Here is a 26,905-nt window from a genome sequence, read left to right as displayed (position 1 = left end):
TGCATCTGGAAGTTGTATGGATCCTACTGGATCTTATTTTAATGGTCTAGAAGTGAACTGGATCCAACTGGATCTTGTTTTTATGCATCTGGAAGTTGTATGGATCCTACTGGATCTTATTTTAATGGTCTAGAAGTGAACTGGATCCTACTGGATGTTGTTTTTATGCATCTGGAAGTTGTATGGATCCTACTGGATCTTATTTTAATGGTCTAGAAGTGAACTGGATCCTACTGGATCTTGTTTTTATGTATCTGGGAGTTATATGGATCCAACTGGATCTTGTTTTTATGTGTCTGGGAGTTATATGGATCCTACTGGATCTCATTTTAATGGTCTAGAAGTGAACTGGATCCTACTGGATCTTGTTTTTATGCATCTGGAAGTTGTATGGATCCTACTGGATCTTATTTTAATGGTCTAGAAGTGAACTGGATCCTACTGGATCTTGTTTTTATGCATCTGGAAGTTGTATGGATCCTACTGGATCTTATTTTAATGGTCTAGAAGTGAACTGGATCCTACTGGATCTTGTTTTTATGTGTCTGGGAGTTATATGGATCCAACTGGATCTTGTTTTTATGTGTCTGGGAGTTATATGGATCCTACTGGATCTCGTTCTAATGGTCTAGAAGTGAACTGGATCCTACTGGATCTTGTTTTTATGCATCTGGAAGTTGTATGGATCCTACTGGATCTCATTTTAATGGTCTAGAAGTGAACTGGATCCTACTGGATCTTGTTTTTATGCATCTGGAAGTTGTATGGATCCTACTGGATCTTATTTTTATGCATCTGGGAGTTATATGGATCCTACTGGATCTCGTTCTAATGGTCTAGAAGTGAACTGGATCCTACTGGATCTTGTTTTTATGCATCTGGAAGTTTTATGGATCCTACTGGATCTCATTTTAATGGTCTAGAAGTGAACTGGATCCTACTGGATCTTGTTTTTATGCATCTGGAAGTTGTATGGATCCTACTGGATCTTATTTTAATGGTCTAGAAGTGAACTGGATCCTACTGGATCTTGTTTTTATGTGTCTGGGAGTTATATGGATCCAACTGGATCTTGTTTTTATGTGTCTGGGAGTTATATGGATCCTACTGGATCTCGTTCTAATGGTCTAGAAGTGAACTGGATCCTACTGGATCTTGTTTTTATGCATCTGGAAGTTGTATGGATCCTACTGGATCTCATTTTAATGGTCTAGAAGTGAACTGGATCCTACTGGATCTTGTTTTTATGCATCTGGAAGTTGTATGGATCCTACTGGATCTTATTTTAATGGTCTAGAAGTGAACTGGATCCTACTGGATCTTGTTTTTATGTGTCTGGGAGTTATATGGATCCAACTGGATCTTGTTTTTATGTGTCTGGGAGTTATATGGATCCTACTGGATCTTATTTTAATGGTCTAGAATTGAACTGGATCCTACTGGATCTTGTTTTTATGCATCTGGAAGTTGTATGGATTCTACTGGATCTTATTTTAATGGTCTAGAAGTGAACTGGATCCTACTGGATGTTGTTTTTATGCATCTGGAAGTTGTATGGATCCTACTGGATCTCATTTTTATGGTCTAGAAGTGAACTGGATCCTACTGGATCTTGTTTTTATGTGTCTGGGAGTTATATGGATCCAACTGGATCTTGTTTTTATGTGTCTATGAGTTATATGGATCCTACTGGATTTAATTTTAATGGTCTAGAAGTGAACTGGATCCTACTGAATCTTGTTTTTATGTTTCTGGAAATTATACGGATCCTACTGGACTATAAGGCTTAGTGATTTATAAAAGTACTGTAATCTACTCAAGTCGGGCGAGCGAAGCTCAGCCCGGCTCGTATAGTGATCTATAAAAGTACTGTAATCTGCCCAAGTCGGGCGAGCGAAGCTCAGCCCGGCTCGTATAGTGATCTATAAAAGTGCTGTAATTTGCCCAAGTCGGGCGAGCGAAGCTCAGCCCGGCTCGAATAGTGATCTATAAAAGTGCTGTAATTTGCCCAAGTCGGGCGAGCGAAGCTCAGCCCGGCTCGTAAAGTGATCTATAAAAGTACCGTAATCTGCCCAAGTCGGGCGAGCGAAGCTCAGCCCAGCTCGTAAAGTGATCTATAAAAGTACCGTAATCTGCCCAAGTCGGGCGAGCGAAGCTCAGCCCGGCTCGTATAGTGATCTATAAAAGTACTGTAATCTGCCCAAGTGCGGCGAGCGAAGCTCAGCCCAGCTCGTAAAGTGATCTATAAAAGTACCGTAATCTGCCCAAGTCGGGCGAGCGAAGCTCAGCCCGGCTCGAATAGTGATCTATAAAAGTGCTGTAATTTGCCCAAGTCGGGCGAGCGAAGCTCAGTCCGGCTCGTAAAGTGATCTATAAAAGTACTGTAATCTCCTCAAGTCGGGCGAGCGAAGCTCAGCCCGGCTCGTATAGTGTTCTATAAAAGTACTGTAATCTACCCAAGTCGGGCGAGCAAAGCTCACAAATTTTTGCGACTTGAACGGCAAGCACTAGAAGCTTTATATCTATGAAAATATGATGCCGTGTGTTGAGAAATGGTTCGAGCGAAGCTTGAACTCAAGTAGTTCGAACGCAGCTCGAACTTGGTTGAGCGAAGCTCACAAATTTTTACGACCTGAACGGAGCGAAGCGAGTGAAGGCGTGAAAATTTTCCCAAGCACTAGAAACTGCATATCTACGAAAATATGATGCCGTGAGATGAGAAATGGTTCGAGCGAAGCTCGAACTCAAGTAGTTCGAACGTAGTTCGGACTTGGTTGAGCGAAGCTCACAAATTTTTACGACCTGAACGGAGCGAAGCGAGTGAAGGCGTGAAAATTTTCCCAAGCACTAGAAACTGCATATCTACGAAAATATGATGCCGTGAGATGAGAAATGGTTCGAGCGAAGCTCGAACTCAAGTAGTTCGAACGCAGTTCGGACTTGGTTGAGCGAAGCTCACAAATTTTTGCGACCTGAACGGAGCGAAGCGAGTGAAGGCGTGAAAATTTTCCCAAGCACTAGAAACTGCATATCTATGAAAATATGATGCCGTGAGATGAGAAATGGTTCGAGCGAAGCTCGAACTCAAGTAGTTCGAACGTAGTTCGGACTTGCTGAGCGAAGCTCACAAATTTTTGCGACCTGAACGGAGCGAAGCGAGTGAAGGCGTGAAAATTTTCCCAAGCACTAGAAACTGCATATCTACGAAAATATGATGCCGTGAGATGAGAAATGGTTCGAGCGAAGCTCGAACTCAAGTAGTTCGAACGTAGTTCGGACTTGGTTGAGCGAAGCTCACAAATTTTTGCGACCTGAACGGAGCGAAGCGAGTGAAGGCGTGAAAATTTTCCCAAGCACTAGAAACTGCATATCTATGAAAATATGATGCCGTGAGATGAGAAATGGTTCGAGCGAAGCTCGAACTCAAGTAGTTCGAACGCAGTTCGGACTTGGTTGAGCGAAGCTCACAAATTTTTGCGACCTGAACGGAGCGAAGCGAGTGAAGGCGTGAAAATTTTCCCAAGCACTAGAAACTGCATATCTACGAAAATATGATGCCGTGAGATGAGAAATGGTTCGAGCGAAGCTCGAACTCAAGTAGTTCGAACGTAGTTCGGACTTGGTTGAGCGAAGCTCACAAATTTTTGCGACCTGAACGGAGCGAAGCGAGTGAAGGCGTGAAAATTTTCCCAAGCACTAGAAACTGCATATCTATGAAAATATGATGCCGTGAGATGAGAAATGGTTCGAGCGAAGCTCGAACTCAAGTAGTTCGAACGCAGTTCGGAATTGGTTGAGCGAAGCTCACAAATTTTTACGACCTGAACGGAGCGAAGCGAGTGAAGGCGTGAAAATTTTCCCAAGCACTAGAAGCTGCATATCTATGAAAATATGATGCCGTGAGATGAGAAATGGTTCGAGCGAAGCTCGAACTCAAGTAGTTCGAACGCAGTTCGGACTTGGTTGAGCGAAGCTCACAAATTTTTGCGACCTGAACGGAGCGAAGCGAGTGAAGGCGTGAAAATTTTCCCAAGCACTAGAAACTGCATATCTATGAAAATATGATGCCGTGAGATGAGAAATGGTTCGAGCGAAGCTCGAACTCAAGTAGTTCGAACGTAGTTCGGACTTGGTTGAGCGAAGCTCACAAATTTTTGCGACCTGAACGGAGCGAAGCGAGTGAAGGCGTGAAAATTTTCCCAAGCACCAGAAACTGCATATCTATGAAAATATGTTGCCGCGAGTAGAGAAATGGTTCGAGCGAAGCTCGAACTCAAGTGTTTCGAACGCAGGTCGGACTTGGTTGAGCGAAGCTCACAAATTTTTGCGGCCTGAACGGAGCGAAGCGAGTGAAGGCGTGAAAATTTTCTCAAGCACTAGAAACTGCATATCTATGAAAATATGTTGCTGCGAGTAGAATAATGGTTCGAGCGAAGCTCGAACTTTAATTGTTCGGATGCATTTCATTCATTTAAATAATTTTAGTTAACGTGTAAATAATCATTTTTTATCACATTTATCTCATAAATCAATTATTTTGTTCAAGTTGTGTTTTTAATTCTTACTTTTCTGTACAGTTTTTTGATCTACGTATGGTGTGAATATTCCCATGAAGCGTGATCCGCTTCATTACTAGTTTTTTTTTTGCTCTTCTATTCATCCACAGTCAGATTTGTCTATCTATACATCTATTCTGCATTTCTCATAAAAGAAATAATTTCTCATCTCCTATTTCTCCTTCACATTTTCTTATTTCAACTTTACACTTGAGTGCATCTTGCCTATAGATGATTTTATTCAACACTAAACTAAAAGGATTGAATAGAGAACAAGAATGTTGGAATGAGAAAAAAGGCTTAATCCATTCATCATACATTCTCAACTGGAACTTATTAAAATTCATTCAGCCATAATACGTTTCAAATAAGGACTGTATAGGAGGAGATATATTGTATATATGACTAGGATGTGATACTTTTAAGTGAATTTATGATTGACTATGCTATGTAGCGATGATGTGCTTAATACATAGCACTATGGTTGTATGGATTGAGACATACACTAGGGAATTGAAGAGCACATTTGTAGCTTTATTTCAAACCTAATTTAGTTGAATATCAAAATAATCTGTGGAATTTGAGCGAAGTTGTCGATCGAGGTAAAATTGCACATGGAATCGGGAATTGGAAAACGGAAGCTAGCAATAGAGCAAGTTTTGAGTGATATCTATGGGAGAGCCATGAATTACGATTGATCTGAACAGCCAGCGAAGTATGTAAACTAAATTTTCATCAACTTCGTTCCAAATGGGAATAAAAATTTAGCTCTTACGGATTCTGATTGGTGTTGCCATTATCCTATCCCGAACATTATAATATCCCGAACTGGTAGAAGGTTTCGAAGGATAGAGCTGTCTTTAGACATTCCCTACGCGCAGCAATGGGCCGTCTTGCGCCCCAGCCAAGGAAATAAGTAAGTATTAATCTAATTTGAATTGTTTCCTTGGTATATGAAGTTGAGGGTTCAAGTCAACACGGATTTTATACAGAAAATCGACTCAATTCCATTTAAAACCGCCGATTTATCAATCATTGTATTTAGTATTGTCGATATGACAAGGATTCTCGCAGTGTTTGCGGCATTACAGCTAGAGTATCCGGATGTCTCGGTTTAGACAAATTTCCAAGGCTGAAAACGGAGCAGAAACCAGGACCGAGAAAGAGACTTCAAGAGAATTCTTACAAAGTCTTAGTCTTGACAAATATCGATACCGAGACCTAGTCTTGATGTCGGTATCGAGAACCTTAAAATATGCCGTTATAATTTTTTGCTCGAAGAAATCCCGGAAGGAAGCTGTCGATAGAGACAGCGTTGCATTTGTTATTGACAATTAGAAGGTAGAAGCAGGAGATAGAACCAGCTTTAGGCGATATCTGAGAGAGGCCATGGATCACAGTTGATCTGTACGGCTATCGAAGTAAGTAAGTATACGTTTTGATCTCCAACATCAGTTCCACTCTAGATTAAATCATAACATACCCACACCTTGAACAGTATCGATAAAGTTGCTCTTAAAAAGTATGAGTAACTTTAAATTGCAGTATGCATGATGTACATTATATCACAATATTCCCCTATTTTCTATGATACATAGTAAGAGTTTCCTTTTGTGGTCAATTTTCCTTTACTATAAAAGGATAAAGTTGAACAATTTTTTTCAATTTGTTTGTTGATGGAGAAGTTATTGAAAGCATAAAAGTTTGATTATGTAAATATATTCAGGTTTTGTGTAAATATGTAAAATATAAAGTTTTAATGCCTCTTTTGATGCCATGTTGTGCAAGATTCCTTTTTTTTCTGCTGTTCAGATACGTCAAATGCAAAAATTGATTTATTTTATATTTTTAGCGCATTTTTGAAATTTTTTTCAAAAAGGTAGCTTATTAAATCACTTTGTTCGTTCGGTCGTTCGGCTGTTCGGGCGTTCGGCTGACGCTAAAAACTTTTTAACTAGACATCGTAGAGAGCTCGGAATGGTTTTAAAAGATCAGTTCCATAAAGTTATTGCGGCGCCGGGCAATTAAAAGTTTCAAATCAAAGCATAAATACTATAATTAACAATTTTTGATTTTCATAAACAACAACAACAAAAACATCAACACGTTTTTTCATTGTTTTACAGTGTTCTTCAATGTTTTTCGATGTTTTTACAGTGTTTACTGAACAATGTTTGAATTTTTTTGACCGTTATGAGGTTTAAATTATTAAAATCCGTTAAATGATAAAATTCTTAAATTCTAGAATGGTGACTTAACTGGATCTTGTTTTTGTGGGTCTGGAAGTGACCTGGATCTTACTGGATCTTGATTTTGTGAGTCTGGAAGTTGTATGGATCCTACTGGATCTGTTTCTTTGGTAGGAAAATTGATATCTATTAATATCTATTAATCAATTACTGATCGCTGGGACAAAAATGCGCTTAAGCTCGATCAATAACACGAGGACTTTTGTATTTTTTTTGTTATTGAAAAGTCTTTGCAGATAAAGTTTTATCGAACATGCTTAAGAGAAGTTTTTAATATACAATCTATGATGGAAATTGTCAAGTAATTGGGATTCTATCAAGTTTTGTGGAATAGTTTGTTGAGTTTATTAAGACTTTTTTTTTGCCTTAAATTGAATGGATTTATGGAAGGATGTGATTTGAATTTTATTGTTTATTTTTGAGTCAGTTTATGAAAAATAGAAGAGATTGAGCCGTATCTCTTTTAAAACTTTTTCAATTTTTAACACATTAGTATTAGAGCTTCTTGAAGCCTCGGTTATGATGAATTTTTGAGACCGATATCGAAACAGAGACTATAAGGGAATTGTTCAAAATTGAGTTATTCTCTTGTTGTCTCAGTCTTGGTATCCCTTCCTTTCTTAGGTCCATGCATTTATCTAATCTAAATCTCAGTACTGATACACTAACAGACAATGAGCACACTCACCTCAATGAGCATATTAATGGCCATGCAACATACAAGTGGTTGGGGGTATTTTGATGTCACACCACGAGGAACTAGATCAATAATACTCAATAGACAGTTCATCTATTTACAATGTAACACATTTAACCCTGTATTTTCACACACCAACTCAAACAACATTTAACCTACATGATAATACACTGTACTGATTATAATTAATTTCAATTGTCCCCCAAAAAATAAACCATTAAAATTGAAATGAAGTCACTCCGGGGCTGTAATTGAATTTGGTTAAATAACGTCATTTTAAATGCTTTTGTTTCAATTTATTTATGTTTTCCCATCCAATAATAATAATAATAATAACTGATGAAATTTTTAATCAGTAGCTGTGTTCGACTGTTTAACATGATTCACGCTAACAAACTGATAATCAAAGTTATTGAAAAACAACTTCAAATGATATTTTTTTGACAGGAAAACATGTCAAATGATACAGCTATAAATACCTTGTGTGAGTTGGCTGCGCTTTATCATTTAAGGTCAGTAATAGAATTAAACACACATTGTACGTGCTCAATATTTTCTTATTTGCTTATTAAAAGTTATTACACGGCTATAAAGGCGCAAAATTATTATATTATTGCCAGAAGAATTTACATCACAAGACTGTTCAGTTTGAGATATTTAAAGAAAGATTGCAGAAGTAAAATGAATAAATTGGTGATTGTTTTGATGCTTGCTGCATTTGTTGACGTTTGTGAGTATTTTAACAATTTGTGAGGAATATGTGACGATCGGTACTCATTTTAATGCTGTACAATCTGTGGCTAGACGAATAGTTTAATTAGAATCAAGCAGCGTTCACCAGACAATGTCACTCTGAAGGCACACGACGTTGAAATGGCCCTAAGTTGTTGTAACTCTGGTTACAGGTCAGATTTGATAAAATCCGGCCTTAGACCAGAGTCAAGTCAGCCTAGGGTTGGCCATTTCTTCGCTAAGTGCTTTCAAAGTCAGTCACTTGACAGCCACTTGATTCTAATTGAACCATCTGCTTGGCTTCCGTATCAACAATTTCCAATCAGTTCCGATCGATTGTGACTTCAAAAATATTCAAAATATCAACTTTTACTCAATTCCAGCCCTCGCATACAAAAGAGTTTGTCCAATGAACATGTTTTACACCGAATGTGGCACAGCATGTCCCCTGACATGTGAATTTCCGGAACCACGACCATGCATTAGAATGTGCGTATCTGGATGCTTCTGTAATGATGGATACTTCTTGGATTACAATGGAAAATGTGTGACTAATTGTTATGAAGTTCCGGCACAAGACTTGATTTGAAAATTTTAATTTTTAAGTTCCAAAATATATGTTTGAGATTATCATATTCACACTACCTAACTGTTTTATGTTTATATCATGATTATATTCATTATTATCTATTTTTAACGACTTATAATTTAATAAAAAAGTTATTCTTATTACCTGAATCTTAGTCATACTTACTGACTTCAATCATGTTCCTATATGAAGTTTTGGTTACAACTAAAGGCTTTCTATCTGGCAATGTTGTTGGCTCTGTCATCTAGTTTGTACAAATTCTCTGTCTGCATATTGAGCTAACCTAATAGCACAAATCAGTTGGCAGATCAAAAATCCGAACTCCGGCCAGCGTGACTCTTATCTGGTATTGAAATCTATTAAAATTCGGTATCTTGTCAGTGTGACATTTTTTGATCACTGATCTTCGAAAAGAAGCTTTTTAAAGCTCCTGGACGCCTTTTCCCTGGCGGATTCCAACATACTCTCCCGATCGGCACAAATTGAAATGTTGCCACCACGGCGACGACTCGGTCGTATACTTAAAGCCAAGTGGCTGCCACTTGGCGAAAACAACCGGATTTGCCAAGTGGCGAAAACAACCGGATTTGCCAAGTGGCAGCCACTTGGCTTTAAGTATACGACCGAGTCGTCACCGTGGTGGCAACATTTCAATATGTGCCGATCGGGTCTGCTGTCAATAATGATGATTTGCTTCTATTGATCCACTATGGCGGTAATAAAGTGATTCAACAGGTCTCTTGAATGTTCTCGGCTTAAATGGCTGCGTCTGCCTTCTTTTGCTCTTCTCTATATATACTAAATTTAAGTTGACACAAAAAACTCAAGTCAACTTAATTAAGTTTCGACAAATTACACTAATTGTAAAACATGGAAAATTAATTTGAATTCAACTTCAATTTCACAGATTATTGTAAAATTTTAAGTATTTAAAGCAACGTTTTTCCATTGCTAATTAACAGTATAATATTGTCATAATGAAGTCATTTCCAATAATTTTCATTGCTGCTATATTTTGTGAGTATTTTCTAAACTATTTGTCTGTTAATTCTAATAATTTTTAAAATAAAGCTTTAAGTTATTTGCTACCGACGCATGGATCATATCTTGGATTATATCCAAAAGCAGTATATGGAACAACAGAAGAATGTATTGGATTGCATCAAAAGTTTTCTACTTGTGATACAATGTGCCCACTGACATGTGAATACCTAAAGCCTAGAGCCTGCTTTAAGGGGTGCAGGCGTGGATGTATGTGCGAGGATGGATACTTATGGAACAGAAATCTCACTGAATGTGTTCATCGATACGAATGTGGTTTAATTATTTACTTGAAATGAATTATTAAATGAATAAAATAATATTCAGGTTTAAATCTCAAAAATATAGGTTTTTAAATTAGTCATGCCAGAAATGCACCTACTCCACGCGTAAATTGAATAATTGAGCAGGTCACATACTCATTTAGTATATTTAAGCTTTCGAGAGCTAAGAAAACTGTTGACACTGCGTTGACTCTTGCTAGCTGTTTATTAAACTATTTTTAACAAAACTACACATGAGCCAATTGAGCTTTAATACTTAAATCCAGTGTTGATATCATTGAATTCAAAGGCAAGCGTTTATGTAAGCTCTAAAACTCTAAATTTTAGAATGAGAGCCAATGTTTATATATCAAAAATTACGGCTTGAAATAACTAACTATTCATGATATTATACGATGATCAAAATAGAAGCAAAATATGTGCAAAGTCAACGCATAAATACTATAATTAACAATTTTTCATTTTCATATACAACAACACGTTTTTTCATTGTTTTACAATGTATTTCAATATTCTTCGAATTTTTAACAGTGTTTACTGAACAAAATTTAAATTAATCATAACCGTTATGTGGTTTGAATTATAGAAATCCGTTAAATTATATGGAAGTGACATGGATCCTCCTGGATCTTGCTTTGTATATCTTGAATTGACTTGGATCCTACTGGATCTTGTTTTTTTGGATCGAGAAGTGACCTAGATCCTACTGGATCTTGTTTTGAAGGTTTGGAAGTGACCTGGTTCCTACCGGTCTCGTTTTGTAAGCCGGGAAGTTAATTGGATTCTACTGGATCTCGTTTCGTGAGCTAGAAAGAGACCTGAATCCTACTGTATCTCGTTTTATAGATCAAGAACTGACTTATTAATCAATTACTGATCGCTGGGACAAAAATGCGCTTAAGTAATTTGTTTTATATATACTGTGGTAAAGTAAATTTGAATCGGTTTTCGAAATTTCGAAAATAATTGTAGAAACTCAGATTGTAAACAAAAGTTGAATTGATAAGGTCACATTAGAATTAATTATTAATATAAATTAATAATACTGTATTAAGAATCAGAAATAATTAGTATTTAAGGTGATTATAGAATAAAAAAAAAGAAAATTTAAAAATTTAGACAAGTCAGCAAAAATAAGGTTAACTCGTAGCACTGGAAGCTATTTGTGTAATTTTTGCCAATTATTATCGACAGTAAGGTTCACGACTTATAAATTAGAGTATAAACATCTAATGTCTCGCTTCTATTTTAGTTATAAGAAAACATAGCATTTACATGAGTTACACTTTACCTCTTGTACTAATTACTGGAAGATTAAATGTAAGTTGTATACAACAAGTCAAGAAAATAAAGATCCAGTAAATTTCAAGATATCAAAAAAAATTGGATTTATTAAAGTATAGCCTTCCACAATTATAAAGGGGCTTCATATTATCTTGCATACGAATCCACATTATAAGATAGATTCGCTACAATACTAAGTAAAAGTTGACACAAAAAACTTAAGTCAACTTAATTAAGTTTCGACAAATTACACATGCTTGTAAAACATGGAAAATTAATTGGAATTCAATTTAAATTTCACAGATTATTGTAAAATTTTAAGTATTTAAAGCAAAGTTTTTCCATTGGTAATTAACAGTATAATATTGTCATAATGAAGCCATTTCCAATAATTTTCATTGCTGCTATATTTTGTAAGTATTTTCTAAACTATTTGTCTGTTAATTCTAATAATTTTTAAAATAAAGCTTTAAGTTGTTTGCTACCGACGCATGGATATGATCCAAAAGCAGTATATGGAACAACAAAAGAATGTATTGGATTACATCAAAAGTTTTCTACTTGTGATACAATGTGCCCAATGGATTGTGAATGGTGGACTAGTCAAAAGTTAAGAGCTTGCCCTGACGCGTGCAGGCTTGGATGTGCATGTGAGAAAGGATACGTATGGAATAATAAACACACTGTATGTGTTCATCCATTTGAATGTCGTTTTGAACTCGTATTTAGAAGCATATAGAGTTAGAATTGGCGAAACTCCGGTTCTAGTCCAGCATGACTCTCGACTTAGGCCAGATCCTTTTAAATCTGGCCTCAGGATGAATTGTCTCTAGCCTGAGGTCGGATTTTCCGCCATTTTTACAACTTGTGGCCTTCGTAGCGCTTATTAAGTTTAAATTCTAAAATAAATCAAATGAATAAAATAATATTCAGGTTTAAATCTCAAAAATATATGTTTTTAAATTAGTCATACCAGAAGTGCACCTACACCATGCGTGAATTGAATAATTGAGCAGGTCACATGCTCATTTAGTATATTTAAGCTTTCGAGAGCTAAGAAACTGCTGACACTGCGTTGACTCTTGCTAGCTGTTTATTAAACTATTTTTAACAAAACTACACATGAGCCAACTCACAGAAATCAACTTCCAGTGATAATTCCTGCTGTATTTTCGACTTTAAAATGTGGTTTTTTGCGAAAGCTATAATATTAAACTATATTAGGCTACTTTCTTTATATACTTGTTGTTTACGCATTTCTTACCTAATCGATAAGCGTTTCTTTTCAAGCAATTAGCTCGTAATCACTTAATACTATTATTTTTCTTAATTCACAAAATATATTTCTGAGATGATTAAATTTTTTCTTTGATGACTTGATTGTTTTCAAATTTTAGCTAACCGTTAAAATTTAAATCGATTTTTTTTAAATTACCACAATATATCAAAAGTTACGGCTTGTTAATAGCTAAGGCGGCCATTTGCCAAAATGTCCCAATTTTGAAGGTCCGGGTTCAAGTCCAGGTCTGAATATATTTTTTTTTTTTCGGAATTTCAATTAATTTATGCACTTTTTTGCCAGCTACTAACGTAATTTAACTCAAAAATAGTTAAGAACCCCAATAGTTCCCAAAAGTGTCCCGATTTTTGGCGAAAATCCTCTGGCCACCCTAATAATAGCGTGTTGGTCTAAATCATACTGGATCTTATATTATAAGTGTAAAAGTAGGGGTTTCAATCCCGGACGTTTTTCCGGTCCCGCAATCCCGGGATTGGATGAGCTTCAATCCCGGGATTACGGGATTGAAAATTCATTTCATATTGATACAAAAACTTCAACTTTGAAATCTTAAATTTTGAAAAAATCAAAAATAACTCGTTTAAAAATCATGTAGTATGTCACTACATAACTGATCGAATAATTTCAACCACAATTTTAGAAGCTGAATATTGAAACTTTCTTTAAAAATTCATATTAAATTGTTAATATTTTAAAAGACCGGAAATTAAATAAATTTGCATTTGATTTCTTAAAATTTGCTAAAAAATTTAGGAAAATTCATTTTAACGACTATTATAATTTGAAATTTTGGTAGTGATTGTGATCACAATGTTGATTATGCTTTCTAACTATCGGGATTTCCTGGAGAATCCCGAAAAATAATTTCGAATCCCGATCCCAAAAATATATCGAGATCGAGATTTTGAGAAATTCTTCGACACTAATTTGTCGTTTCCTAGGACTTTTACCACATTTTTGTCTGCTTGAAATTATTCATTGAGTCCTAAAATTTCTAATAAAATATTTAGTATTACATTTTTACTGGAATTTTTTGCCAGCTACTAACGTAATTTAACTAGTTATTTCAATATTAAGACTCAAAATAGTAAATAAGAACCCCAATAGTTCCCAAAAGTGTCCCGATTTTTGGCGAAAATCCTCTGGCCACCCTAATAATAGCGTGTTGGTCTAAATCATACTGGATCTTATATTATAAGTGTAGAAGTGACCAAGATCCCTCTGGATCTTGTTTTGTGGGTCTGAAAGTGACTTGGATCCTACTAGTTTTGTTTTGCAGATTTGGAAGTGATCTGGATCTCGTTTTGTAGCGCTTAAGGCGCTCGATCAATAACACGAGGACTTTTGTAATTTTTCGGATTCGTCTGCCTTTTTATTTACTCTACGCTATATATACTAAATTTAAGTTGACACAAAAAACTCAAGTCAACTTAATTAAGTTTCGACAAATTACACATGCTTGTAAAACATAGAAAATTAATTTGAATTCAATTTCAATTTCACAAATTATTGTAAAATTTTAAGTATTTAAAGCAAAGTTTTTCCATTGCTAATTAACAGTATAATATTGTCATAATGAAGTCATTTCCAATAATTTTCATTGCTGCTATAATTTGTGCGTATATTCTAAATTCCTTGTCTGTTAAGTCTAATAATTTTTAAAATAAAGCTTTAAGTTATTTGCTACCGACGCATGGAGCGGAAAAATATCCAACATATGGAACAACAAAAGATTGTATAGGATTGCATCAAAAGTTCTCTACTTGTGATACAATGTGCCCACTTACATGTGACAAACTAAAGCCTGGACTGTGCATTTTGTCGTGCAGGATTGGATGTGCATGTGAGAAAGGATACGTATGGAATAGAAATCTCACTGAATGTATTCATCCAATAGGATGTCATTTTGATTTTGATATCGTATTTTGAAGCACATATTGTTAGAATTGGCGAAACTCCGGTTCTAGTCCAGTCTCTAGCCTGAGGTCCGCCATTTTTAAACGTGTGCCTTTCGAAGTGCTTATCAAATGTAAAATCTATAATAAATCAATTTTCAAATCAAATGAATAAAACAATATTCAGGCATAAGTATCAAAAATATTATTCCTTAATTAGTCATACCAAAAATGCATCGCCTTTACACGGACACCGTAGAAGCCAACTCTAGTACCTATTATTCCCACTACATCCCATGGTTCTGAATCATTTGCCTAATTCAACATGTCACGGTCTTCTAATTCATCATGGTCGTAGTCATGTTCATGTAAATTAATTACTTAAAGCATCTTAACTTTTGAAAAGACACCAATATGGAAGTTGCAAGACTCGACTAGATGATCATCGAGTTATACCTTGCCACACTTAAATGCTTAAAATTTGATATGCTTTAAAATTATAAGCATGCATTTTATAGCAAAATTTAATTTATTAAAAAGTTATTCGTTCTACTGCGGAGCTTCTACTCAAGATGAATAAAGTGGTGACTTTAATATTATTGACTGTATTTATTGAGTATGGTGAGAACTAATCATTGATTAAATAGAAAATACGATAAACTTTTAATTTTCACTTAAAGCTACGTCTGTTGATGATAAATGCTGGCATGAGCCAAACACAGAATATTCAGCATGCGCTAGCAATTGTGGTCGTACATGTGATCCAAAGAAAACTAGCTTGTGCTTTACAATGTGCAAAAGTGGTTGCTACTGTAAAATAGGATATTTGTTTAATAAGGAAGGACGATGTGTGCTGCCTAAGGATTGTCAAAATTGAAATTTTGTTAATAAAATTTATGAAGTCTCAAAAAAAGTCAGCAAGAAGCTTTTTCGATACGCATATAAACGCGCAGCTATGGACCTTAAGGTCTGAAAAGCTAATGCTTATTTTTTTTATTTTATGCTTTTTCGAAATCCTCGTCCCGGAAAATTTTCTAGACTTAAATAAAGTTAGAAGTCAACTCGGATAAGGCATGTAGTCGAGTCGGCTCAAGACGACTTTTTCATACAAAGTTTAAGTCATCTTCGACTCTGAATTGAAATTTTAGTTATTTTCCCGGTAAAAGTATAACATTTTCCAGGAAATACAAATATCGAGAAACCATTGGCAGCGGAAAACTTAACCCGATCGGCACATATTGAAATGTTGCCACCACGGCGACGAGGTGGCAGTATACTTAAAGCCGAGTGGCTGCCACTTGGCGAAAACAACCGGATTTGCCAACATTTCAATATGTGCCGATCGGGTAATCAGCACTAGCATTAAGAGTTAATGTCCATACATATGTTTTTTCAGGTATTTAAGTATTTATAGACCAAAAAGTATGTGAATTCAGTTCGACATCAACAAACCCTGGCAGGCAAAGAGCGTGCTCTCAAAATCAGAACAAGCTGAGAGCAGGTCACATGCTCATTTAGTATATTTAAGATGAGCAAGCTCTCGAGAGCTAAGGAAACTGTTGACACATCGTTGACTCTTGCTAGCTGTTTATTAAACTAGTGTATATTTTTAACAAAACTACACATGAGTTAATTGAGCTTTAATGCTTAAATCTGATTTATTCGGATATTAAGTATTTGTTCCATTTGAAGTTGTTTAAAAATTGAATAATTTATCAAATTTTAGTTACTTAAAGTTGTGAGCTTAAAGATGAATCGGTTCCTGACTTTTATTACTTTAATATCAATTTTAAAGCTTTGTAAGTACAGACATTTTGAATTAAACATTTTTGAACTAATTTCAATGCTTACTTAAATAATTTATGGGGTTCGTTCAAAATTGAAGGCCTGCAGACCAAAAATACTGGCCTACAACTTTGGACGAACTATAAAATACAGCCTAAAACTGCAGGTCTGCGTATCTCAAATACTGGAATTCCAGACCTGTGATTCTTGACCAAACCCTAATAATTTAACTAACTATTCTAATCAACAGCAACTTCATCATTGATTCCAACGATCTGTACAGGAGGTTTAATCAAAACAGACTGTTTTGGTGAATGTCCACCAAGATGCATAGGTGTTCTTCCAACTGATTGTACATTTGAGTGTAAGAGGGGCTGCATGTGCCCGGAAGGCTTTGCGTTTGATTATAGATATAAATGCATTAGGAAGGAAGCATGTCCATATGGATTTGTTCAAAGGAGGATTGGACATTTGGGGCATATCCATTGATCGTGTTGATACAAACGAGGAGCTCTTTAAAAATATTGTCAGGTGTGATGTAACCAGAGTCTAAATTGAAAATATGCACATTAATAAAAATATACACAAAAGACATCATAATCTACTTAAGTGACATTCAAACTAAACAAATAATCTGATATGAATTTGGCGCATCTGTTGCACGTAAATAAATTGAATGAATTGTTTATCTTTTGTGTAGATTCTTTTTTATATTCTTCTTTGAACAACCTGTTTTGTACCTTTTTTACTTGGAAGGTTGATCGAGATTCAAAACTAGTGTAAGCCAAAATGATGATTTAGACTTTATTATCCATAGCTTTATGGCGAATTTGTTGAAGTGAATCTCAGTGATAGGGGTTTTTCCATTAGTATCGCTAAGGAATTAAACAGCGTCGAGTTAAAGTCGACTTTATTTCTTCTAACTAGATTTAGGCAATTTTCTAGCGTAGTCCAACTAGTTCTTTGAATATTGAATTTGATCAAAACTAATCCCAAAAGTGCCAAACTAAGAAATGTCTCGATCTTTTCCCCGGTATTTTGCGGTTCCTCTGGTATCGAGAAAGCATACAGGTGTGCATTTAGGTGCAGGTGTTTTCATGAAAAATACCAAAAAACCCCTTTCGAATAGATAAACCCATCCGCCTTCCCCATAACACCAAAATTTCTGGTTCCACCCCTGCTAGGTCCCCAGTACTGCAGTCTTACTTAAGTTACAGTTAATTTTATAATGATGATCTCTCAATTAATAAACAAGCTTAAACTAAAATGAAGATGTTGACACCAAAACAAGTTGTTGTTTAACAATAAACTGATAAAAGTATAAATACTCGCTGAAATCCTCTAAGATTATCACTCAAGATATTGAGACAATAACAAGTACAACGTGAACAAGAAATTTGTAGCTGTGCTCATCATCAGAATTATTTCATACAAAAATGAATAAGTTGCTAATTGTCCTCCTTATTGTGGCCTGTGCTGGAATCGGTGAGTATTATAATCAGCATCATGTGAATGCCTTTTGATTCCATTGATTTCACAGCACATTCTAAAAGATATCGATGTCAGATACCAAACATGATTCACAAAGATTGTGGATCACTTTGTCCACTTACATGCGAAAATCCAGATCCACAAGTATGTGTGGAAGTTTGTGTAATTGGATGCTTTTGTAAAGATGGATATTTGTTACATAATGGAATTTGTATTCGACCAGATCAATGTCCTTAAATGTTGAGTTCATAAAATAAACGATTATTTCATCAGAATCATTTGTTGTTGTTGTTGTTATTGCTTCATTATCGTGTAATATTGAGTCACGACTCCAAAAAATTTACGGCAAGGCTGCTTGGATGTTGCATAAAAATAGGGTTCATCCAAAATTGCGTACCTACGATCAATAAGATAAAGTCTCAAATTTCAGGCCTTTGTTCAAAATGCAGGAAGTGCAGACCTGCACCTAAAGATCAATTTTTATAAATCTCAGTTAACATTAAACTAATATTTCAGCTCAGTCAACCGAAAATCCATGTCCAAATCCTAACATGGAATGGAACGAATGTGGATCACTATGCGAGCCATCATGTGGACAAGAATTTTTAGTTTGCGCTGATGTTTGCGTTCCAAAATGCAGTTGTGGTTATGGATATACACTAGATAGCAATGGAAACTGCATTCCACCACACGAATGCCCTACCATGACATGTACCGAGCCAAACACAGAATATTCGCAATGTGGTGCAGTTTGTGAACCAACTTGTAGACATCCTAGTCCATTTTGTGAAGGATGTTTTGAAGGATGTATATGTAAAGCGGGATATATTCGTAATGATCTGGGTATTTGTGTCCATCCAGGCGAATGTTTTTAGAACTTGTAAATTAAAGGAAGTAAATAATCATTTTCAATGACATAAACAAGGATGTAGCCTCTTCCCACTCAGGAGTATATCCACGGAACAAAATGAATATTTCGTCATATCCTTCATCACAACCTGCCTTGCCACTTGTTTTTAAATTTGTAATAAAATCAATTGTAAAGCACGAAAATCAATAATTTTTATGTCACGAACCCTAATAAAGTTGTTTTGGACACCTTTTGACTCAATATAAATTAGAAGTAATTTGAACTTTAACCATCAGTTGTAAATTTGTCACGAAACTTTTCAGATATCAGAATTTAGTGCCATACTTTATAAAAATGAATAATATTTCAGTTATTTTCCTGGTTGTCTGTTTGACTGGACTTATCTGTAAGTTGAATTTTTTAAGAATTTATGACAAGAATTCACTTATTACGTGACGCTCATAGTGAGGTAGGGTTACGTGATAAGTGAATTAATTGACCCCCAAGTAATTGGCAACTCATCATACTTTCTAGAACAATGAGATATGAATTTATACTAGAAATTTAAGTAAGTGTCAAGATTCCATAGATCTAGATCAGTTTGGGCACTGGTATGGGCACCAGTGTGGCCTCTAGTGTGCACACCAGTGTGGGCCACTAGTGACCACACTAGTGTGGCCCACTAGTGTACCGCCAAAATGTTTTGGAAACGCCATTAACCGTATGTCGTGTACAGCTTTGGTCGAAGTTTACCACTAAGGTATATCGTCAAAAATAATAGGTAGCTCACCACTGTGGGATAGTCATTCTTATAGGAAATCAATTAAAATTTAGCTAAAATCATATAATTTCAATTAAGTATTTCAATAGCTCAAACAGATTCACGTGAATGTCGAGATCTACATGCGATATGGAGCGACTGTGGATCAGATTGTGAACCTACATGCAACGAAAAGCCAGAATTTTGTAGTGATGTGTGCATTCAAAAATGTGTCTGCGAGGAAGGATATGTCTTAGATGAAGATGATGTTTGCATCTTAGAAAGCGACTGTCCAAATTCAAGTAATGATAAGTCAAATTTTGCCCACCACTGTCTCGATCGGTACATATTGACATGATATATGTATGTATACTCAGAATAATTAGAATCAATTGGCAGCAACTTTTCAAATTTAGTTGTTTTCGCCAAGCGGCTGTCACTTGGTTCTAATTGTACTGCCGCCTCGTCGCCAAGCTGACAAATTTTCAAAATGTACCGATCGTTTGTGGTATAGCCATTATTAAAGGAAATGAAAATTTGATTAAAATTTTATAATTATAGGTCAATCAGATTCAAATGCATGTCCAAATCCTCATATGATATGGAACGATTGTGGATCAGCTTGTGAACCTACATGCAGTGAACAGCCAGCAGGTTGTATTGAAATGTGCATTTCAAAATGTGTCTGCGAGGAAGGATATGTCTTACATGAAGGTGCTTGCATTTTAAAAAGCGACTGTCCAAGTCAAAGTAAGGGTAAATTTAATTTAGCTCACCACTGTGCTGATCGGCACATATTGAAATGTTACCACCACGACGATGAGTTGTTATTATATATTTTATTTGTCAAGTATACTACTTCTAAGTATACCACCGCCTCGTCGCCAAGGTGGCAACATTTCAGTATGTGCCAATCGGATATTTGATAGCCATTCATAAAGAAATTCAATGAAAATTTGACTAAATTTGTATAATTATAGGTCAATCAGATTTAAGTGTATGTCCAAATCCACATATGATATGGAACAATTGTGGATCAGCTTGTGAGCCTACATGCTTTGAACAGCCAGATGATTGTACTAAAAATTGTGTTCCAAAATGTGTCTGTGAGGAAGGATATGTCTTACTAGAAGATGATGTTTGCGTACTAAAAAGTGACTGTCCAAATCAAAGTAATGATAAGTTCAATATAGCCCATCACTGTGGGATGGCCATTCTTATAGAAAACCTATTATATAACTTCATATATTTCAGGTCAACCAGATCCAAGTCTATGCAGTATATGTCCAAAACCACATATGATATGGGACGAATGTGGATCAGCATGTGAACCTACCTGTGGCGTACAGGTAGACTATTGTATTGATTTGTGCATTCCAAAATGCGTCTGCGAAGAAGGATATGTCTTGTATGAAAATGATGTATGCATCTTAGAAAGCGACTGCTCAAAGTATTTGTTTGCTGATATGTCTTAGAATTTTATTAAATAAAAAGCTAAATGCTACTTGATGATTTTATACTTGGGACGTCTTTCTGATTCAAAGGTTGTAAGCATTGACTTATGCGTATACTCAAAAGCACTAGGCATACTTCGAAAAGTACGAGTCCACCAATTGATCCAAAATCCTGCACTAGATCTGCCTGACTTTAGCATGGTACCGGATTTAAAAACGACAGCAAGTCAGTGTCTCGTCCGAACAGAATTTTTGATCAATTAACCAATTTGTGCTACATTTGAATAAGCTACGGATTGATCTTTTATGCCAGTCAATTTTGGATGCCATAAGTGAATGAACTTCAATTCTACACAATTCCATTCTTCTTAATTACTGATTAATTTTATGGAAACTAATCAACAAAAGGGGTAGAAATATGATCCACAAATTACCCAACAATTGAATCCATTTTCCTTCTTATTCTTCAACTTGTTGCTTGGATGAATAATCGCAATTTTGTGGTTGATTTTGAATCTTTGCGTGATGAAAATCTTGAAAGAAACTTGAAGGTTCACCATTCACGCCTGTCTTTATGCTACAATGATTTTTTGAGTACCTTTTCTGATAAAATTAATTAACTCATCACGTAAACATTGTGAATGAATTGTATTTGGGTATGTAAATATTTATTTATTTAGAATTGTATTCAAAATTCATGTTTTGGAAGTTCTTGGATATTCATGATGAATGGCAATGGCATCAATATATTTAAATTCTATAAATAAGTGAAGTACGACTCAAATTAAGGAGCCAATCATGGAATAATTTTTTAAGTTAAGCTTGGCCTATCCGCTGGAGCTTGATTCCTCAAATATATGTCAAGCATGACCCAGGGTATGACAATGCAACGTACTTAGCCACAATTAGTGCGTCGCGAATGCACAAACCGAGTTAAAGTATGACCAGAAATAGCGATAAAAGTACGTGAATCTGACTATATCTTTCCTGGGATCGAACCCGGGTCATTAGAGTCGGTAGTCCGACACTCTAACCACTACGCCACTGCTGCTTTTTCGCTGTCCGAGATATTTTATGATACAGTGTGTATATGCGCATTGGGTTTTCCCCAATAAACTAGTTCGTCAGCAGTCTAACTTAATTTATAGCTAATTTTATAATGATGATCCTATATACTTTATAAACAAGTTCAATGTCAAATGAAGATGTTGACACCAAAAAACAAGTTGTTGTCTAACTGATAAAGGTATAAATACACACTGAGAATTTTTCTACTCAAACATTATCACTCAAGATATTGAGGCAATAACAAGTACAACGTGAACAAGAAATTTGTAGCTGTGCTCATCATCAGAATTATTTCAGAAATGAATAAGTTGCTAATTGTCCTCCTTATTGTGGCCTGTGCTGGAATCGGTGAGTATTATAATTAGCATCATGTGAACGTCTTTTGATTCCATTGCGTTTAACAGCATATTCACAGCAATGTGGAGAGAACATGATTTACAATGAATGTGGATCACCTTGTAAACTTACATGCGAACGTCCAACTCGAGGCATATGCATACAAGTTTGTGAAAAGGGATGCTTTTGTAAAGCTGGATATTTGTTGCATGATGGAGTTTGCATTCGACCAGATCAATGTCCTTAAATGTTGAATTCATGAAATAAACGATTATTTCATCAGAATCATTTGTTGTTGTTGTTATTCTTGTGGCTGAATATATTTGTCATTGTGACATTTTTGGTGACTATTCATAATTTTTTAGCAAGTAAGACCATCCATAAAGTCATATTTGTGAGTCAAAACTGGAAAAAGTTCATCTGAATGTTTCATAACATCCAGCCACATCCAATTGCTCCTACCCAAAAATGACGACATTTCAAACTAATATTTCAGCTAAGTCAGCCGAAAATCCATGTCCTAAACCTCATATGGTATGGAACGAATGTGGATCAGCATGCGAGCCATCATGTGAAAAACAGCCAGAATATTGTATTTTAATCTGCATTGCAAAATGCGTTTGTGTTGATGGATACGTCCTAGACAGCAATGGGAACTGCATTTTACCAAGCCTATGTCCTTCTGATGCAAACAACACAACATGTACCGAGCCTAACACAGAATATACGCCATGTGGAGCAGCCTGTGAACCAACTTGTAGATATCGTCGTCCAAGAATTTGTCCTACTTATTGTGTTGAAGGATGTAAATGTAGGAAAGGATATATTCGTAATGATCATGGCATTTGTGTCCATCCAGTCCAATGTTTTAAAAATTTGTAAATTAAAAGAAGTAAATAAAATTAAAAAGCAGTAATTTTTAATGCCATAAATAAGGCCGTTGTCCCTTCCAAATCAGGAGCGTATCCAGGGTGCAAAATGAATATATGTCATAACCTTCATCACAACATGCCTTTCCCGTTGTTTTTAAATTTGTAATAAAATCAATCGAAAAGCACGAAAGTCAATAATATTTATGCCACGATTGTAGTAAAGCTGCTATGGACACTGTATAAATTAAAAGAAATTTTGACATTAACCGTCAGTTGTAAATTTGCCACCAAACTTTTCAGATATCAGTCTTTAGTGCCATACTTTATAGTTTAAGCAGGAAAAAAATGAAAAATATTTTAGTTATTTTCCTGGTTGTCTGCTTGGTTGGACTTTGTAAGTTGAACTTATTAAGAATTAATGGAAAAGAGTCAGTCACTTATTACTTACCCTAACGAACAAAGAGGACACTTTTATGGTTCAGAAAGACCAATAAGGTACCTTATAGCGGTATTATTGTCTGTTAGGGTTAACGCTGTTAGGAATGTAGAGGGGTCAAGGAAGTGGTAGAAATTTTATTCTGGATGGGGTTCAAAAATTGATTTTTTGTGTTACGTAATAAGTGAATGATCCCCAAATTAATACTATATTCATTATACTAGAAATTTGAGCTAGTATCAAGAAATTTGAGCATTCCTTGAATCTATGTCAGTGGTGCCAGGGTGACTTGTTCAGCTTTGGTCGAAGCTTACCTCTAAGGTGTGCCGACCGTCACTGTTCTAGATCTTTGGATATTAAGGATAGACAATTTTGAACAAAATCAATAAAATTTACCTAATTTTCAGCTCAAGCAGGTTCAAGTAGATGTCTACAACCACATATGGTATGGAACGAATGTGGATCAGCTTGTGAACCAACCTGTGGCGTACAGGTAGACTATTGTATTGAAATTTGCATTTCAAAATGTGTCTGCGAGGATGGATATATCTTATCTAATGATGGCTCTTGTATGTTGGAAAGCGACTGTCAATTCTAATTGTTTTTTGTTGATAATTTTATTGAATAAAAAGTTGGATGTTGTATGTATTTATGCTTTTTAATAAAATCAATCTTTATCACGTGGCCAGTAAATTTTGCACCGATTTTCACGGTCTATTTCCTTAAAATCAAACCAAGCAATTCCTAACTCGCTCAGATTGATTTCTTAAACTTTATATCAGTGCATACCAGACTTTTTATGGTAAAATATAATTCGCATTTAATATTTTCCTGGTATGCTGGTTTCCCATTGGAAGTATAACTTATGTTCTAGAATTAATTTTATAATGATGAATCACTTAAATAAACAAGACTTAAAGTAGAAATTTAGATGTTGACACCAATAAGGTACAAGTTGTTGTTTAACAATAAACTGATAAAAGTAATAAATTTTGTCGCTGATGGATCCTCTAAAATTATCACTTGCAAGAATATTGAGGCAATTAACTAGTACAACGTGAACAAGAAATTTGAGCAAGTGCTCATCATCCTTAGAATTATTTCAGAAATGAATGCGCAAGTTGGTCTCTTAATTGTCCTCCTTTTAGTGGCCTGTCTGGAATCGGTGAGTATTTTAATCTTGAATGAAAATCTACTAATGTTAATCTCAAAACATGATTCACAAAAATATGTATGGATCGACTTTGTCCAGCTTGTGCAAAAATCCAGATCCACAAGTTTTGTATTGAATGCATTTGTAAAATGTATTTGTTGCATAATATCTTGTCCTTAAATGTAGAGCTCATAAAATTGGAAAGCGACTAAAATTCTAAGCATTTGTTGTTTTTAATAATTTTACTGAAAATAATTGTCGCTGTGTAGTCATGTATCAGGTCATGCTTATTTAATGTTCATCAATCTTTATTAGTGGCCAGTAAAATGTGGTCCGAGGAACACAAGTGCCACCAACATTTTTAAATTTACACCGTTTTTATGGTCTGATTCCTCAAAATTATGTCAAGCAAAACTTGACCTACTCACTGGAGATTGATTCCTTAAATGTATGCCAAGCGAATCATTGCCTAAAAGGTACGGTGTGAATATATTTGAATTTAGTATTCCACCAATTATGCTAGTTTCCCATGGGCAGTCTAACTTATGTTCTAGTTAATTTTATAATGATGATCCTTTAATTAATAAACAAATTCAAAGTAACGTGAAGATGTTGACACCAAAACAAGTTGTTGTTTAACAATCAACTGATAAAAGTATAAATACTCGCTGAAATCCTCTAAGATTATCACTCAAGATATTGAGACAATAACAAGTACAACGTGAACAAGAAATTTGTAGCTGTGCTCATCATCAGAATTATTTCAGAAATGAATAAGTTGCTAATTGTCCTCCTTATTGTGGCCTGTGCTGGAATCGGTGAGTTTTGAAATCAGCATCATGTGAACATCTTTTGTTCATCACTAATATGATACTGATACACGGACCAATTGATGCTGACTAATATTTCAGCACAATCAACCGAAAATTCATGTCCAAATCATAACATGGTATGGAACGAATGTGGATCAGCTTGTGAACCTAGATGTGTTTATAAGCCAAAAAGGTGTCATCATATGTGCATTCCAAGATGTGTCTGTGAGGAGGGATATGTCCTTTATGAAAATGATGTTTGCATCTTAAAAAGCGACTGTTCAAAGTATTTGTTAACTGATTAATCTTAGAATTTAAATAAAAAGCTGAATGCCATTTGATGATTTTATACTCGGAATGTCTTTCTGATTCAAAGTTTATAAGCATTAACTCACGTATACTTAAAAGGACTAGACATACTCCGAATAGCACTTATGATAACCAATTGTATCCAAAATCCGGCACCAAATTAGCCTGTCTTAAGCATGTTACCAGATTTCAAGACGACAGTTTATGAAAAAGAGACTGAGCTTAAAACGGAATGACAGACAGAAGGACAAATGACCTAAATTATATTAATAATGAAACTTAACATCCAACTGCTCCTATTCTAAAATGAATGCATAATATTTCAGCTCAGTCAGACGAAAATCCATGTCCAAATCCTAACATGGAATGGAACGAATGTGGATCACCATGCGAGCCAGTATGTGGAGAAAAACCAGCAATTTGCTTAACAGTCTGCGAGCCAAAATGCGTTTGTGTAAAGGGATATATACTAGATAGAAATGGAAACTGCATTTTACCAAACGAATGCCCTACTGCTGTCAATCAGATAACATGTACTAGGCCAAACACAGAATATACGCAATGTGGAGCAGTTTGTGAACCAACTTGTAGTTATCCTGGTCGATCTTGTAAAGATTATTGTGTTGAAGGATGTAAATGTAAAGAGGGATATCTTCGTAATGATCGGGGCATTTGTGTCCATTCAGACCAATGTTTGAAGAACTTGTAAATTAAAGGAAGTAAATAAACATTTTTAATGCCACAAACCAGGTTGTAGTCTCCTCCCAATTAGGAGTGTATCCAAGCGACAAAATGGTATTTTTGTCATAACCTTCATCACAACCTGCCTTCCCCCTTGTTTTTAAAATTGTAATAAAATCAATTGAAAAGCACGGAAATTAATAATATTTATGTCACGACTGTATTATGGCTGCTTTGGACTCCATATAAATTAAAAGTAATTTTAACTTTA

At 35.4% G+C, this 26,905-nt stretch overlaps 1 protein-coding gene across 1 annotated transcript; it reads left to right on the top strand.

Annotated features, from left to right (window-relative positions):
- Positions 1 to 17,771: 17,771 nt before the first annotated feature.
- LOC139096767 (keratin-associated protein 10-4-like) lies at positions 17,772 to 26,662 on the top strand. Its single transcript, XM_070648518.1, has 10 exons — positions 17,772 to 17,897; positions 17,953 to 18,132; positions 18,420 to 18,746; positions 19,624 to 19,815; positions 20,075 to 20,269; positions 20,494 to 20,685; positions 20,768 to 20,872; positions 22,440 to 22,610; positions 22,868 to 23,176; positions 26,280 to 26,662. The coding sequence occupies exons 1-10, from the start codon at positions 17,849 to 17,851 to the stop codon at positions 26,660 to 26,662; spliced, it is 2,103 nt and encodes a 700-aa protein (XP_070504619.1). The 5' UTR covers positions 17,772 to 17,848.
- The last annotated feature ends 243 nt before the right edge of the window (positions 26,663 to 26,905 follow it).

This window comes from Chironomus tepperi, unplaced genomic scaffold (genome assembly GCF_022539635.2).
Source record: "Chironomus tepperi strain 1889 unplaced genomic scaffold, CSIRO-AGI_Ctep_v1 contig_401, whole genome shotgun sequence".
Classification (NCBI taxonomy): Eukaryota; Metazoa; Arthropoda; class Insecta; order Diptera; family Chironomidae; genus Chironomus; species Chironomus tepperi.
The sequence above is the reverse complement of the archived record's forward strand: the minus strand, read 5'-3'. Positions and strand labels throughout refer to the sequence as shown.

Bases quoted from the DNA above. Each gene is read 5' to 3' on its own strand.
- LOC139096767 (XM_070648518.1), top strand. From the start codon at position 17,849: ATGAATAAGTTGCTAATTGTCCTCCTTATTGTGGCCTGTGCTGGAATC. The intron at 18,133-18,419 runs GTCCTTAAATGT...CTAATATTTCAG, and splicing joins TTGTATTCGACCAGATCAAT to CTCAGTCAACCGAAAATCCA. The intron at 22,611-22,867 runs GTCCTTAAATGT...CTAATATTTCAG, and splicing joins TTGCATTCGACCAGATCAAT to CTAAGTCAGCCGAAAATCCA.